This window comes from Musa acuminata, chromosome BXJ3-4 (genome assembly GCF_036884655.1).
Source record: "Musa acuminata AAA Group cultivar baxijiao chromosome BXJ3-4, Cavendish_Baxijiao_AAA, whole genome shotgun sequence".
NCBI lineage: Eukaryota > Viridiplantae > Streptophyta > Magnoliopsida > Zingiberales > Musaceae > Musa > Musa acuminata.
Genome location: NC_088352.1, coordinates 45,308,443 through 45,323,895, shown reverse-complemented (window position 1 = coordinate 45,323,895; position 15,453 = coordinate 45,308,443). Strand labels below are relative to the sequence as shown.

Genomic DNA, 15,453 nt, shown 5'->3' with positions numbered 1-15,453 from the left:
ATCAGAGAAATCAAAAGCCTTCAATTTGGATGTGTGAATATATTTGTTTTTTGCTAAGGTATTTTAATAGTTAATACATTATTTCACATGTAAATTTCTTTGTTAAGACATTCTAATAGTTAGTACATTATTCCACAAATCAAAAGCCATGGCTTTTGAACAGTATGAAGTTTGACTTGTCATGGAGGGACTGAGTCCAGGTCAATTTTGGGTTAAAGTCCTTGCAAAGGATGATTTGATGTATTTCTAGAACAGTAGAACTTGATGCACACACACAGCACAAATTAAACACCACTGTTGGATTCAACCAAACCAAGGTGCAGTTCATCTAAACCATGGAAAAACAACTATCTGCCATCACCATGTCCTCTCTTTGCTATAGTATTGATTCAACACTGCCAATTCTCTATTGAATGGTCCACACAGGATCATCTCCCTCAAGCTCTTCCCCCTTTGTCATCCCTTTTGTCTTTGCTTGGTGCCTTTTAGCTTCACAAAAGTACACTGGCATGGGACCACCATGTGCAATTATGCCCAAGGGAAAGGGACTCCCCTTTTGTTTTTGCCCCCAAAGGAAGATGAAGATGACCCACCAAATATTGGGGTGAAATATGTCATGATGGCATTCTCACCTAAGCTAAACCAGTAACAAATAAAGCATACTGTTCATTGTTTGAGAGAACAGAAACAGAGAAAGAAAGAAAACAACCCACCATTTGTCATTTGCATCATCAAGTTGGTCAAGGTAAAAGTTCATATTTTCATTTACTTACTAAAATGCATTCCATTTCATTAGGACATTGTTTTGTACTGGAAGAAAAGTCATGCTTGACCCCTCACCATGGCCCATGTCAGAAAGTTTGATCTAATATGACTGACTCACTAATCTGATTGATCAAATGAACCATTAGATGACCTCTTGCTAACACAGTAATCATTACTTACAGCCTTACCAGCAGTAGATTCCATCTTTATTAAACTCAATATCCTGGAAAAGTAATGTCCATAACTTTCAACAGAAATCACCATATCACTCTTCAATTCCTACAAGATCTGCCTACACTAGATGAGGTCCACATGGGAAGAAAAGCTCACCTGGAATTGTTTTAGGGCATCACGTATCATTCTTTTATGACATCTTTTCACACAAATATAAGAAAAGAGGAAAAGAAACTGAATATTTGAGCTGGATATGCCACTTAAATAACAAAAAAAATCTGATTAAGAAGGAGCAAACATGTAAAATTTATAGTTGCCAGCAATGTAGTTTTTCAATCCCCATTGAGCATGATATGCATCCTTGCCCTTCCTACTTATTGAAGTATTATTAAGAGTCGACACAGAATTGGAGAATAACAAATAGAAAGAAACGAAAGGAAGCATGCGACAAGGTCCAGGACCCGTCAAACGTACAAGCAGAAGACAACTGCAACAGTAAAGGTTTTCACAGAAGTGCAAAGCTCTATGCTAACAAAACACTTTGGTCAAGTGCAAACAACAGATGGAGAGCAAAACTTCTCAAAGTCTACGCTGAATTGCATAGAAAAACAAACACAAAGAAACAAAAGGAAGCATGCTACTAGGTACATGGTCCATCGAATGTATAAAAGATGACAACCGAAACAACACATTTTCTCATGAAATGTAAAGTTATATGCTTCCATCAAACAAACGGGACCAAAGAAAGCAACAAGATCAATTGGAAGAGACTTCTATACTACGATACAACAATGCTATTACTTCCACAGCAAATATCAGGACAGAAGATACCATGACTAAAACAGGATGAGTCAGTCTATCAGACTTGCAATGTGCATTTCTTTTGAGAATGCCCTAATAGATGACACCGACCACACTGAACTACACGTTTTGGGCGTTTTAAACTCTCCATCCGAAGAACCTTCTTTTTGGGACGACCAGGCGGCCGACGAGTTTTAGGTGGTCGTATGATGATATCTGATTTGCCACTGCCACTTTCCATGCCCTCTGTTGATACTTTCCAAAGATTTCTATCTGGAATTGGATATATCGTTTGTGAATAGACCTCACGGTACTTCTGGACGCTGAAGCATTCCTGAGCATACAACCGTACATCTTCACCACAAGACAAAAGTGCAGCAGCAGCGTGTGCACAAGGTATACCATATATTTGCCAGCGACGGCATGAGCAAGACCGTGACTGTATATCAACAATATTAGTTCGCTCAGTTGATACGATTTCAAATTCCACTTTATTCGCTCGGAGAACTTGATAACATAGTGAATCAGCATTAGCTTCTGAAATGTGCTTTTCAGCAGAAGGCACAAGGACTGAGGTCATTGACAAACCAATAAGGCGACGGTCATTAAACCAAGAGGTTAGTTGGTTGCGGATGTGTTCCATCATTTGCACTACAGGAAGTTCATGGCCATCAAGCGCCCAATTATACAGAACTTCAGTGATACCCAATGTGAAGTGGCCATAACGAACCCCTTCGAAGTATGCAACTGCCCAAAGGCTAGGAGGAAAACGTTGGAACCAGGGCCTGACATCCTGAACTTCCATCATTTCATTTACTATGGACTCAAATTCAGCTGTCGTAAGGGCATAAACAGCGTTCCAGAAGAGATTAACTAGCTTTGAATTTTTGAACTCATCACGGAAGCTCTCGCTTACATGGCGCAGGCAAAATCCATGAGAAGCATTTGGGAAATTGTATTCAACAGCTTGTACAATGCCTTGATTCCTATCGGACAATATCGTCAACATAGGCATCTTATCTGTATTGACTCCAAATAGCTTACGCAGTTCTGTTACAAACCACATCCAATTATCATCACTTTCTATATCCACAATAGCAAATGCCAATGGGAATAACATATCATCAGCGTCAACAGCTGAGGCACAAAGCAAGGTCCCTAGATATTTTCCTTTAAGATGTGCCCTGTCAAGTTCCAACAACGGCCGACATGCATAAAGAAAACCATAAATCGATGCACGGTATGAAATGAACAAACGATGGAAGCAGTTCTCTTGGCCTGTAGCATAAACTAATGCAATACTCCCAGGATTACTTTTTCGAATTTGCTCACAGTATGCAGGAAGAAGGCGGTATCCATCCTCTAGAGTGCCATGAAGGGCAGCTAGGCTACGCTCTTTCCCTCGCCATGCTTGCATATAAGATACAGCAACTCCATGTTGCTCGCGAATATCCTGCAATATCTCCTTTGGTTTATACTGTGGATTATCTCTTACCCGAGCCTCGACGGATCTTGCAACCCAGCCGACTGTGGCTTGCTGGTGATGGAGGTTGCGAACTCCTTCACACGTGTGCTCGCCATGTAAGGTCCTGATCGAGAATGTCGGCACACCTGGGCATTTAGCGACATGGACTCGCCATGGGCATCCTTCCTTTGAGCACTTAGCTATAAACCGACTGCGATCAGATTTAACAATCCGAAGCTCGAAATGTAAAGCTATTGCAATATCTTTTAGCGTCCTCCTGCAAGTTTCCACATCAGGAAACTCTTGACCAATAACCAAGGAGTGGTCCGTAGCGACTAGACTGTGATCCTGATGGACTACAGAAAGGCCAGCCATAGCAAGGCAACTACTATTTATGTTCTTCTTCTCATCCAGCAAAACATGCAATCTATTCTTCAGAGTAAAACCACAACCGTAGTTGGAGGCCACTAATTCAATTCTTCATAAAAGCAACCCATAACTCAATGTTGCTTCACTTGAACCGATTAGCTGCAATCATCTAATCTCCAAGACTGGAAACAGGAAAGGCCTGCGGATAGTGGAAGTACCATAACGAGGATCAAAGAAACGAGAACGAAGTGGTAAACAAAAGAAACTACTTTGACCTGAAAAACTTAAATACAAACACTAAAAGTTTGATCAATCAATTCGTTTGGTCTTTATTTATCCTTACGCTAACGGGTAGCTTAGAATACGAAATATGGTTTGATGAAGGAAATTACCAAGAAAATATAACTCGGGAAGAGAAATCAAGCTCGCAATAGAACTAACAAGAACTATCAGGAACTGGAAGAAAACGTTTTTGATTCAGAATCCAGGAATGCGCATCAAAGCCTCGAACAAAACCGCATAGCCTTCGGATCAAATACGGAACAGCTTACAGCTTTATAACCGGAAACCAAAATCGTACCAAACACGCGAATTATGGAACACAAGGACCGTTCAGCCGAAACCAGAATCAGAGGCCCTAACCACAGACGCAAGAAAATAAAACCCTAGAAACCGGCATACCAATCGAATGGGAGTTCCAGGTCGTCCGACGAGGCAAACTTTTGAGGCAAAAACCCGTAGAGAACCGTCCCACGACGAATCGATAAAGATCCAGCGTCCGATTGTGGCCGCCGACGAGCACTCGAAACGCCGGCTCGACAAGCGAGACGGGGAAGGGGGAGGGGTGGGGAGGGGCCCGAATGGGGCAAAAATGGTCGAGGATCGAGTTCTCGGCCCTCGGTTTACTGAAATGACCTTAAACTCCGCATCATATTACTTGTATAGGTGACCAACTAACGGAGCACCTGAACCGGATCCTCTGCTCGGTCCGGTTCGATTCCGAATTGACGTAACCCAACCCGGTCCAATGTCGGGCAGCTTTATGCTCATAATTCAGTCATTGAAATCAAGAAAATTCTTAACTATAAAATAAATATATATAATAAATTAACATCTTATGTACACAATTAGGTTTGATGTGGTATAACGTACGTACACTCATGGGAAAGTCTCCGAGTTAGCCAAAGCTTATTACATAGTTTAATTGGAAGTGAAATAAGTCAAAATAAATCCCGCATGGTTTGACCATGCAATTGCAAAATTATGCTCTTTTGAGATTAAATTAGTCAATGACTTATAGTAATCACATATTTGTTCTCCTTTGGTGCCATATTATTTTGAAATTGATCACACGTCAGCTTGATCAAAATCGCGTCAGTTTAGCCGATGGATTATAATATACATTTTGATAAAATTTGAAAGTAATAATTATATATATTATGAATATTATCGTTAAAACATATTATCGTTGTCCAACATGTTGAGTTGCTAAGCAAATTTCAATCGAAGCTTAAGATGTCAAGAGATGAATTATACAAGACTGCTTAAGCTAGTCAAGATATAGAAGCATATAGTAAAAATGTGCTTAAGTAGGTGTTAGATTATCAATAATATAACGCTTGACCGTATCAGATTCATTCTATTAATTATAATGTAGCAAAAATGGATAATAAAGAGGGTAATAAACCAACAGACAAATTGAGAGAATAAAAGAGTAGTCGAATAATAATTATACTAAGTAAAAGTTATGGAAAGGTCACTAATCACGTATTCGATTCCAACCTTACAAAGTTATAATTAAGTAATTAAACTATGATATTTTAGTCTCTAATCACACGAGTCACAAATGTCATGGGCTGCACTCTTCGGCCACGTCGCATGGCGCAAACGAAATATTAGGTTAGCGGACTGCCTCTTTTGTTAGCGTATCAAGATGTTGGCGGCAGTTCCAATTTTGCCGCCAGGCGAGGCAATTTGATGGGATCTCTCACCCATCGTCTTTCTTTTCCACATCGCTTGACCCTTCCATTTCGATCGCGTTTCCTAGCTGGAGTTCGCTTTCGTGACTTCGGCCTGCTAGCAGAAGACTAGAAAGAAGAAGGGATGGCGAGTTCATGGTAGCCCTGTTCTTGATGACGCCATCTTCCAAAGGAAAGAAGAACGAGAGTATTCCAGTTCGAATCATCAACCGAGGGAGGCAAAGGGGCAAAAGAACCCAAATTTGATGTTCCTTCAGGTAGCCCTCCTGTTCTTGCTGATGCAATCTTCCGGCAATGGAAGCAAATTATTCCAGTTAGAATCATCTGCCGACGGAGGCGAACGGCCCAAAAAAAACCCAATTTTGAGTAGCCCTGTTCTTGATGATGAGGTTTTCCGGCAATTCGAGGTTCCTCCCGAAGGAATGGATCATGTGGAGGGAGACCACCGACCGCAGTGGAAGCAGCTGATTCCAGTTAGAATTATCATTTCAAGTACGTGTGGCTTCCATCTAATAATCTTCTGTTGCTTACACGAATTGTTCCTATGCAACAATACATTGGTCTTCTTTGTTGTTTCTTGCAAATTTTGGTTCTATGGGAAAATCGAACCGCTTTCTCAATCTCGTTTTCTCGAGAGTATGAGGTAGGATTCTTTACGATTAGCTTTTCATTCATCAAATTATTCAGGTAATCATTCTGCCATCTAATGAAGTCAGATCGGAGTCGTATGTTGGAAATCAACTCATGTTGGAATGGAGCAATGTAAGTGACACAAGGCAACATCTCATTCTGGTTTAGTTCAATGGACGCGTTGCCGCGACACACATCTCTTCCAGCTTTCGATCACTGTAAGGGACGCTCCTCAGCCGCAACAGGCTTCTCCTTCTCATCTTTATGAGTCACCCATTCTTCTTCCGCGACTGGTTTCAGCTCGCTGATCCCCGGATGGAGCTCTTCAGCCACGGCAGCAGTAGCGGTCGAGCTCTCGCCGGCCGGCTCAGAGAGGTCGACCAGCGGCGTTTCCTTGCTCTCCTCGACCTCGACGCTCTCAGACTTAGCCTGCACATTCTGAAATCAAGGACATAATTCTGATATCGTTCGTCGAGAATATGCATGCAGGTAAGGTGCTCGAGGAAAGTACAAGCTTACCTCAGGGGGAGCAGGCTCGGCCGTGGATGGGTTCTCGGCGGCGGCAGGGCCGTCGGGGTTTCTGGGGCCATTTATCTCCTGAGGTTTGCTCGCACAGCCACCCATCGAGCCTTGTGCAGCAGAAACCTTACGGAGAGGAAGAACAGGTGAACAGAGAGTCCCAAAAGCTTCCTTATATGAAGGATAGAGGAGTATTGGGTGTGTTCTTGTCCAAGTTTAGAAGAGGGATTCATTTGGTGGTTGTTTCCGGAGCCCTTTTAAATGGGCAAATCCTTCTCCGCCAACCTCGAGCTTTCAGGGGAAACCAGCGGTCAGCGTTGACGACAGTTTGTGGAAGTTGGTTTCCCGGGAGAAAAAGGCGGGAGAGGCTTCATGATCACCTCGAAACCGTCCATCCTATCATAGCTATTCATCTGGACCGTCCGCAAATGATTAGTATCAAAGAATCCGTATGATCGACCAACATGGGTGGCTGAGATTAAAAGTTATTATAGGATGGATGATCCAATGAGTTATCTCTAAATGGAGTCCACAAGCATTCCTATAATTATGTTATGAAATTTCTGCTAAATGGAAATTATGCAAAATATACCTAATTATATTTTTCTTGCAAATAAGCAAAGACATGCAAAATTATAATATCAAAAGTTTTTATTTGAAGCTTCTGAGTTTAAAATTTCAATTTGTGAATTATATTTTTAATTTAATTTATTATATTATTATCAATTTTAATCATCAGCTTGATCCGACTCACTTTTTAGAGAAAAATAATTTTTGTTATTCCCAAACTAAGGGGAACAAAAAAATCTTCTTAACACGAAAATTTGGGTGCGGATGATCTGATGCGACAAAAATATATTTTATATGCCAAGATTTATTGTATCATGCTTGATTGGAAAACATTTTCGTTAGTATATGATACTGAGGTGACAAAAACGATTGATATGTTTTGGCAGGATCAAAGGTTAAACCTAACGCCCGCGCATAGATCAAAATGCCACGTATTTTTGAAGAAAAAAATACTTAATAATGATATCGAGAATCTATTAGTCGAGTGATCCACAACGACTGTTCCATGCATCTCTTGGTCAAAAAGGGATGAGGACTTTCGGATCAGCGATGACGCATCCGATTACGTCTCTCTTCCAATCGATGAAATCTAAGCTGCGGCCTCATGGATCACTGATGACGTCCTTTCTTGTCGTCCATGAAAGAAAGTGACAGCACCAAAGTCCATCTTCTCCTGGTTTACGGTGAAAGAAAGCTCTCTTCCGTGTAATGAAAGAGCCATTCTTAGGTGGCTTGAATCACACGTCTGAAAACTCCATTCGCTTTTCGCAATCACCCCCATTCCACTGACAGAGTCATTCTAAGGAGAAGCAAATTTAGGATGATTTGGCCAAAAGATTTCAGTGGTACAGATAAACACCGTGCTTCATCTTTTTCTTGTTCATCTAACATATTTAATGCTAGACAAAGACATGTTAAGACTAAAGGCTTAACCGAGATTTTTCGGGGTAGTTGGGAGGTTTGGAGGTCGCATGTAGGACAGGGTTTATTCAACCCCGTTGGGAGTGTAATAGAGGGCAAGCTGCACCCACTTCTTCATCATCATCATCAACAGCAGCAGCAGCAGCAGCAGGATTCAACAGGTCGATTACTAGTGTTCTTTTCTGACATCTCTCCTCTTCTCTTCTCTGTCCACTTCCAATCTTATCTGATGTTTTCATGTTAGAGAAGCACAGTTCCTTATGCAACTTACGCCTTCTATTTTCCCTCATAACTAGGAATTAATGGAGAGGACAATTGATGGCATATTATTCTCAGTAAAGCCACTATTTTGCGGTACAAGCATGTAAACGAGTACTATGGCTGGAGTGTGCAGGTATTCTAGCAATGGCCGGTGAAGCTGGGACAGGAGACTGTCTTGCTTGGGCAGCAAGGGATGCATCTGGAACTCTTTCCCCCTATAGGTTCACACGCAGGTGTGCTTAATATGATCAAACTTGCTTTTGTTCTTTTGTGTCTTTCTCACTTGCTTTTTACTCTCATCTCATTGTTTTTAATGCAACACTGATTAGGGTTCGTCCTAAATGTTCTGCAGAGCTCTTAGAGGAGACGATGTTTCTCTGAGAATTACACACTGTGGAGTCTGTTATGCCGATGTTCTTTGGACTAGAAATAAGATTGGAGACTCCAAGTATCCATTGGTGCCTGGGTGAGCTCTTCTTCTGAACTTGAAGTATATTGTTTACAGACAAAGCCATACAAATTGGATCCATTTTCGCAGTCTATGCTCGTCAATTCTACCACTAAATCATGCCAATGCTTGCAACATATCAGGCACGAGATTGTTGGCGTTGTCACAGCAACTGGTTCTGGCGTTAAAGACTTGAGGGCCGGCGATCATGTTGGAGTTGGGACTTACGTGAATTCATGCAGGGAATGCGTGTATTGCAATGAATTCTGTGAAGTCTTTTGCTCCAAAGGAGCAACCTTTACGTTCAATGGCATGGATTCAGATGGCACGGTCACAAAGGGGGGTTATTCCAGCTACATCGTGGTGCATGAGAGGCAAGTCATGTTCCATGAGCTCGGTTTACAGGTCTGTGGTTTCTCCATGAACTCAGGTGATCTGTTGGGTTTCATTCCACAGGTACTGCTACAAGATACCTGATGGCTATCCCCCAGATAGGGCTGCTCCTCTGCTATGTGCAGGGATCACAGTGTATTCTCCCATGATGCGGCACAGGATGAACCAACCTGGGAAATCTCTTGGGGTCATTGGATTGGGTGGCCTCGGCCACTTGGCTGTGAAGTTTGGGAAAGCTTTCGGCTTGCAGGTTACAGTCTTCAGCACCAGCGAGTCCAAGAAAGGGGAAGCTCTAGATCTTCTTGGAGCTGACAAGTTCGTGATCTCGTCGAACAAGCAGGAAATGGAGGTACAGAACCAACAAACTAAATCCCAAGCAAACATGGATCCTAGTACTGCATTCTGATTCATCTTGTTTGCAGTCTTTGGCGAAGAGTTTGGACTTCATAATCGATACTGCTTCTGGAGCTCACCCTTTCGATCCTTACATGTCGCTCCTAAAGGTTCATGGGGTCCTGGTCCTTGTAGGATTCCCCGGCGAAGTGCGATTGAGTCCTCTAAGCCTTCTTCATGGTCGTCGTCTTCTTCTTCATCAGTATCGTCTTTGCATTGACCATGTTCATGCACGCTGATCGAACTTCTACGCTTGTTGCAGGTGCCAAAACCATATCTGGGAGTGCCACAGGGGGCACCAAAGAGACACAAGAAATGCTAGACTTCTGTGCAGCAAACAAAGTATACCCGGAAATCGAAGTGACTAAGATTCAAGACATAAATGAGGCACTCGACAGGCTCGTCAACAAAGATGTGAAGTACCGCTTCGTGATCGACATTGCAAACTCTCTCAACTAGCTTGATCTAGCAGCTTGAGCTTGCGTTCATCACCTTGTGCTTGATATGATATAACAGAGCACTGCATGTTTCGTGGAAGATGCGACTTCTTGTTAATGGTGTCATTGTATCTTCCCGAGTCTATCAAAGTCGACACAACAGGCAATCATATGGACATATCGTGATACATTTCAAGCTAAAACACACGTTCAAATCAAATGGAATTCCAAGCTTGCAATTTTTGTATCCATGACATTGATCACTATCAGATGCTATACATAATGGGTGGATAGATAGTGTAGAGCTTTGCATACATATAGATTACCCACGGATTAACAAAAACTCAGATTTGTCATGACATTCTCACAGGAGAAAACACAACAGTCAATGGTGCATGATCTGACAGAGAGTAGTCTTCTGGCCACATTCCCTTCTCGACTTCCGGTGGAAAAAGAGCTGCATCTTTTACACTCAAACCAAAGGCCTGGTGCTTCGCTATGCTCGTTGCTGATCCTCGCTCGGTCCCTTGCCCTAAAATCTCGTTTGGATGCTCTGACCATTTTAGACTCCAAATTCGCTTCTGAAAAGCATTTAATTCATGAAGCTAGGATAAGTTACAAGAAATAAAAGGTCAATGGTCTAAAAGGTAGATTCATGTAACCATCTTTATAGCAAAACATTAAAGACAAATTAATAAAAAACATCATCTTTAATGAAAATTATGTTGAGAATCTGAAAACAAAACACTATCTGTGCCCAACCACGCACTCCCTTAATCATTTCCACTTAATAAAAGATGCATGATGTTCTTACAAGTATAGCTCCTTAAAAAATGTAGGCATAAGACACATTACAGGCTTGAAGTTTACCATAAATTCTTCATAGTTGACAACACCATCCCCATCGATGTCAGCTTGAAACCATAAATCTTTTGCATCTTCGGGACCAAGACCGTCAAGCTGGCTAGTTATGCCTAACTGCATTAATTCAACACATCAGACTATCCTTTTATGATTTCAAAAGGTCTCTTACTCTTATCTGAAAAACTGCTACCTGGTGGAGTGCTTGACAGAAACCCGAGTAGATAATATAATCACCAAGATTGTCAGCCTTTAGGAATGCAAATGCATCATCATTTGTAAGAGAAGCTGCTTGCAGAAGATACTGAAACAACGAACTACAAATTGTTAGCACAATCCCAATAAGATAAAAAATTTCAAAGTAGATAACCTAAAAAAGAAGGCCCATTCACTTTGTAAGCATCAGAATGTTTTTAGAATTCCTGCAGAAAATGCGAAGGTACAACATATAATGATTTATAACTCAATAGAATATGAAACAAGATCTCCAATATAAATCCACTTAAAATACAATAAAAACCACAAATCCAATTTAAATTCCACTCCTAAACACCCATCCTCTTCCTCTTATCCATCAGCAAAGATACAAAGTACACGTATATTTAGGCAGCAAAATATACTTGAGATGGATAGTGTTTTACATGTTACTGAATCACAAAAAATCTCTTTCTTGACAGTTAATCAATTGACAATTCCTAATGTCTATGACTCTATAATTATATCTTTTAGCTATTATTAGTAAGTAGAAAAATTTTAGTATGTATGATGGAAAAATGCACCTCAAGAGTTTCAGGAAATAAAAAGAGACAAAAATGATGTATGAAAATTTCAAACATAGTCTTCACCTTAATAATGCCAAATACTGCTTCACTCCAGCTAGTTCGAAGGGGCTTCCTATACATGTTTGGATTCAAAAGCCATATAAAATCAACCCCACAGATGTTCCCACGGTGATTACGGTGGCTAACCCACTGCAAGAGAAAAAAAAGCGGGAAACGTAAAATTGCATAAGAAATTAATGCTCTTAGCATCAAACTAGCGTGATGCATGTCTAAAAACTTAAAGATTACCTTGTGGCAATCTGCATCACTGTCAGTATAGTGGTGAGCTGTATCATATGATGATACAAACCCTTGAGACCGAAGAAACTTATAAACATGACCACGTTTGCTTCCGTTCCAGTCTCTGAACAATATAAATGAAGATGAGGAAATTTGGTTTGACTCAAAAATTTATAAGGAAATGAGTGGTACTCACCCACATAGTACAATAGGCATGGGACTAAGATTGTGCTCCTTCTGGTATGTTTCTATGTAAAGAAGGATCTTATACACCTATCAATTATAACAACAAGGTAAGGTCCCGGACAGGGTTCCAATGGATGTACCAAATAAAAAAGAGTTCGGAACAAGTTGGTGTACCTGTTGCAAACGAACTATACACAGGCTAGAGTCATGAGGAAATAACAAATGGGTATTCACAATGATAATTTGTGCATGAATGTTGCTATTAGGTCCTTGCAATACAGGAACAACTGATTCGACATGTAATAGCTGAGCAACACGGTCCCCAAAATCATTAAAGAGCAACTCTCGATAGTTTAGAATCCTAAAATGGTCTCTACGAACAGCTGTGAGAAGGCCTGTATGCAAATGCGTGCAATAATTGTAAGTGGAATGCATTAGCAAGTAGTATAAATTAAAGTAAGAATATAATTCATTTAGTTGTAAAACAAATGAATAACTTGGTCATTTTGCATTATTGTATTTAGAGTTCATTAATTTTCAAGATGTTTCCATCTTTTACTATGAAGCATCTATGTCTACAAAATGCATTGGAAAAACTGAAACATAATTTAAGCAACCAAAGTTGAGAAGTGCAAACGAGAACTGATAAAGTTACTTTTTTTACAGAGATGTTGAATGAAACTTTTAACTGAAGATAAACATATACTGAAACCAACTTCATGCTAACTCTCAACCATCAGAAAACAAACACAACCTTGAACAAACTGCTTGGCCACTCTTAGTTTCACTGAGTTTCAACATTTAGTGTGACAGTTGTTTAAACCAATGAAGTGTAATTGATGATGGGTTAGAAGAAAAAAGGTATAGATTTCTCAATGACCAATTTGCAAAAGTGAAAGTGAACCCAGTCTACGTCCTCAAAAAGTACATGTTTCAGAAGCAACCTGCAATGCCAGTAAACATTTCAAATTTACTTTATTACGATGAAGAATCATAGTGTATTGACTGTTGATGCAACTATTATTGACTGCCAAGTATCAACACTTTATTATCGACCAGGACCGAGACTTCCAATATTAAGTGATAGAAGGACTAGAAAACAGATCGCGCAAGGGAAAAAACAATTGCCAATACATTTAAGTGGAGGTGAATTGGTTTAACTTAGGAAAAACATGTAATTTCCTTTGTTATGCGTAGAACCCCACCACCTAAAATATCAATCAACCAGCACAAAGGTCTGTATTGTAAAAAATTCACAATATACATCAAATTTATGACAATCGGCGGCAATGCACTGATCTTCCAAACATCAAAACAACTACAAGATATATATTTAAACAGTTCTTTCCACAAAAAGTGTGTATCTGAACAAACAAAAAAAATCAATTCAAGTGAAAAGGAATAAACATATTTCTTCCGTGAAGGGAAAAAGACTAAATTTTCAAGGAACATAAAGGTCTCTCTAATGGAGGCGGTTGACAGAACAATGTGGGTGTGCAATCAATAGTGTCAAGGAAATAAAAAGAGAACACACCATCACCACGATTGTTGGTCCGAGCAAGCTTGAAACTGATATAACCCGCACCGCCAAGCCTTTTCTCATACATGTCTACGAGCTCCTCATTCCCCAACCAAACCTCCTACAAAGATCCAAACATAACATCGGTGACCACGTTAGAACCCTAAGACCCCTGCATCGAGAACGAAACCACAAGGGCTAAAGATCTCGCCTGCAGACAAATGACGGAGGACCGATCTCCCAAAAGTCGGTCGATGATGCTCTGGTTCCTACTCTGCCAGTACGCCCTGTATTGGCTCTCCCGGCAACTCTGGTCCTACCATAGCAACAAAAGAATCCTTAATCAAAGAGGCCCAAGCAAAACCAATCAGAATCGGACCTAAATCGACCGACCAGATTCACGCGGCCCACCTTCTCGCTGAGGCGCTTGTAGATGGGCGCGAAAATGTTGAAGGTGGTACAAGAAACGGAGCGCTCCGAGATCATCCTACGAGGGAAGGCAAGAGAGATCTAGAGGGAGGAAGACGATCGCTGTTAGTGGCTGTACTGGGGATTTATAGAACGACGAAGACGAAGCCACGGGCGGAGGGGAGAGGAAGAGGAAGGGGTGCGAGTGACCGCCTCAACCGGTTGCGCCGTAAGGCGGCTTGCTTGGGTCTCGGAGGTGGTAACCGCGAATACCCGGTCTCTGGTACCGGTGGTCGATCGGCGCGGGGATATGCTGGTAAGTTGATAATCTCAGCCGTCGGATTTGTGCACTTCCGCACTGTAGCGCATCTGATGATGAGCCTCTCCACCGTTGGATTTACAATGGGGTCCGCAGAATCTATGGTGATGGGAGAAAATGATATCTTGGCACATATTCTATTATTAGCTATTGAAATTCCAACGCATGGCAGATATTCTCTCTTTAATTTAAAAATCTCGTAATAGTAAAAATAAAAATATGGTATTGAATCCAACATTTAAGGTGAAAAAATTACTTTGAATACCAATCAAAAAATATTTAAAAGATTTATATGCAAAAAATTAAAATTGTATTTAATGATATAATAAAATATAAGAAATAATATTTTTCTCCTTGAGTCGCACTACTCAAAAAGCATATTCTTTTGTATCATCTCATACCAAAATGGGGATGCCCGAGCTATATAAAAAATATTATTTAATATTAATTTGATGATAGTGTAAGAAATCGATTTATCAGAATCTATAGATTGGGTTCAAAACTTCATTTAACAAAATTTTATATCTCAAATATTGATATGGCAATTATATATCAAACTCATTTAATAAGATTTGAGAGTTTGATTTCATCCGATAATTTTTTTAATATATTAATTAATTTAGTTGATAAAAATTTAATGGTTGACAATTGTGTTTTCATCACTTTAAAAAAATAAAAATATGGGAGAATTCTAAAAAACACCCATAGCTTTAGTTTTTTCTTGTAGAGTATTTCAATTTTAAAGGATAATACTATTTTAAAGGATAATATTAACTTTGAAAAATCGTTTATGTTCACATAAGATTAAATCTGATATAAAACTGATTTAACTTAAACCATTTTTTTATTATAGGATATATATCCTTATTTCACATTTACTAATCGACGCGACTTATACTATATGATATTTCATCTCTGGTCATTTCATATTTTATTATCGCTGCTGAAGTATACATCGTAGCCTTTGAGCATTA

At 40.2% G+C, this 15,453-nt stretch overlaps 4 protein-coding genes across 6 annotated transcripts; 1 reads left to right on the top strand and 3 right to left on the bottom strand.

Annotated features, from left to right (window-relative positions):
• Positions 1 to 1,602: 1,602 nt before the first annotated feature.
• On the bottom strand, positions 1,603 to 4,438 carry LOC135636956 (uncharacterized). The gene is made up of 2 exons (XM_065149204.1): positions 4,256 to 4,438; positions 1,603 to 3,773 (listed from the first exon to the last, which is right to left on the bottom strand). Exon 2 carries the CDS (start codon positions 3,578 to 3,580, stop codon positions 1,799 to 1,801), a length of 1,782 nt encoding a protein of 593 aa, XP_065005276.1. The 5' UTR covers positions 3,581 to 3,773; positions 4,256 to 4,438; the 3' UTR covers positions 1,603 to 1,798.
• A 1,882-nt stretch (positions 4,439 to 6,320) lies between these two features.
• Positions 6,321 to 6,905, bottom strand: LOC103983408 (uncharacterized). The gene is made up of 2 exons (XM_018824990.2): positions 6,703 to 6,905; positions 6,321 to 6,621 (listed from the first exon to the last, which is right to left on the bottom strand). Exons 1-2 carry the CDS (start codon positions 6,805 to 6,807, stop codon positions 6,397 to 6,399), a joined length of 330 nt encoding a protein of 109 aa, XP_018680535.2. The 5' UTR covers positions 6,808 to 6,905; the 3' UTR covers positions 6,321 to 6,396.
• Positions 6,906 to 8,223: 1,318 nt separating this feature from the next.
• Positions 8,224 to 10,376, top strand: LOC135634853 (probable cinnamyl alcohol dehydrogenase 1). Its single transcript, XM_065145521.1, has 7 exons — positions 8,224 to 8,354; positions 8,490 to 8,687; positions 8,807 to 8,920; positions 9,046 to 9,276; positions 9,359 to 9,644; positions 9,718 to 9,868; positions 9,951 to 10,376. Exons 2-7 carry the CDS (start codon positions 8,599 to 8,601, stop codon positions 10,145 to 10,147), a joined length of 1,068 nt encoding a protein of 355 aa, XP_065001593.1. The 5' UTR covers positions 8,224 to 8,354; positions 8,490 to 8,598; the 3' UTR covers positions 10,148 to 10,376.
• Positions 10,339 to 14,420, bottom strand: LOC103982654 (uncharacterized calcium-binding protein At1g02270). Of its 3 annotated transcripts, none has more exons than XM_018824322.2 (10): positions 14,146 to 14,420; positions 13,964 to 14,068; positions 13,768 to 13,873; positions 12,408 to 12,628; positions 12,244 to 12,320; positions 12,057 to 12,171; positions 11,832 to 11,957; positions 11,180 to 11,290; positions 10,996 to 11,103; positions 10,339 to 10,706 (listed from the first exon to the last, which is right to left on the bottom strand). In XM_018824322.2, the coding sequence occupies exons 1-10, from the start codon at positions 14,236 to 14,238 to the stop codon at positions 10,479 to 10,481; spliced, it is 1,290 nt and encodes a 429-aa protein (XP_018679867.2). In that variant the 5' UTR covers positions 14,239 to 14,420; the 3' UTR covers positions 10,339 to 10,478. The 3 variants fall into 3 exon arrangements, with proteins under 3 accessions (XP_018679867.2, XP_065001592.1, XP_009397913.2); XM_065145520.1 differs by having other exon boundaries at positions 13,964 to 14,062; positions 14,164 to 14,420; XM_009399638.3 differs by having other exon boundaries at positions 14,164 to 14,419.
• Positions 14,421 to 15,453: the final 1,033 nt, after the last annotated feature.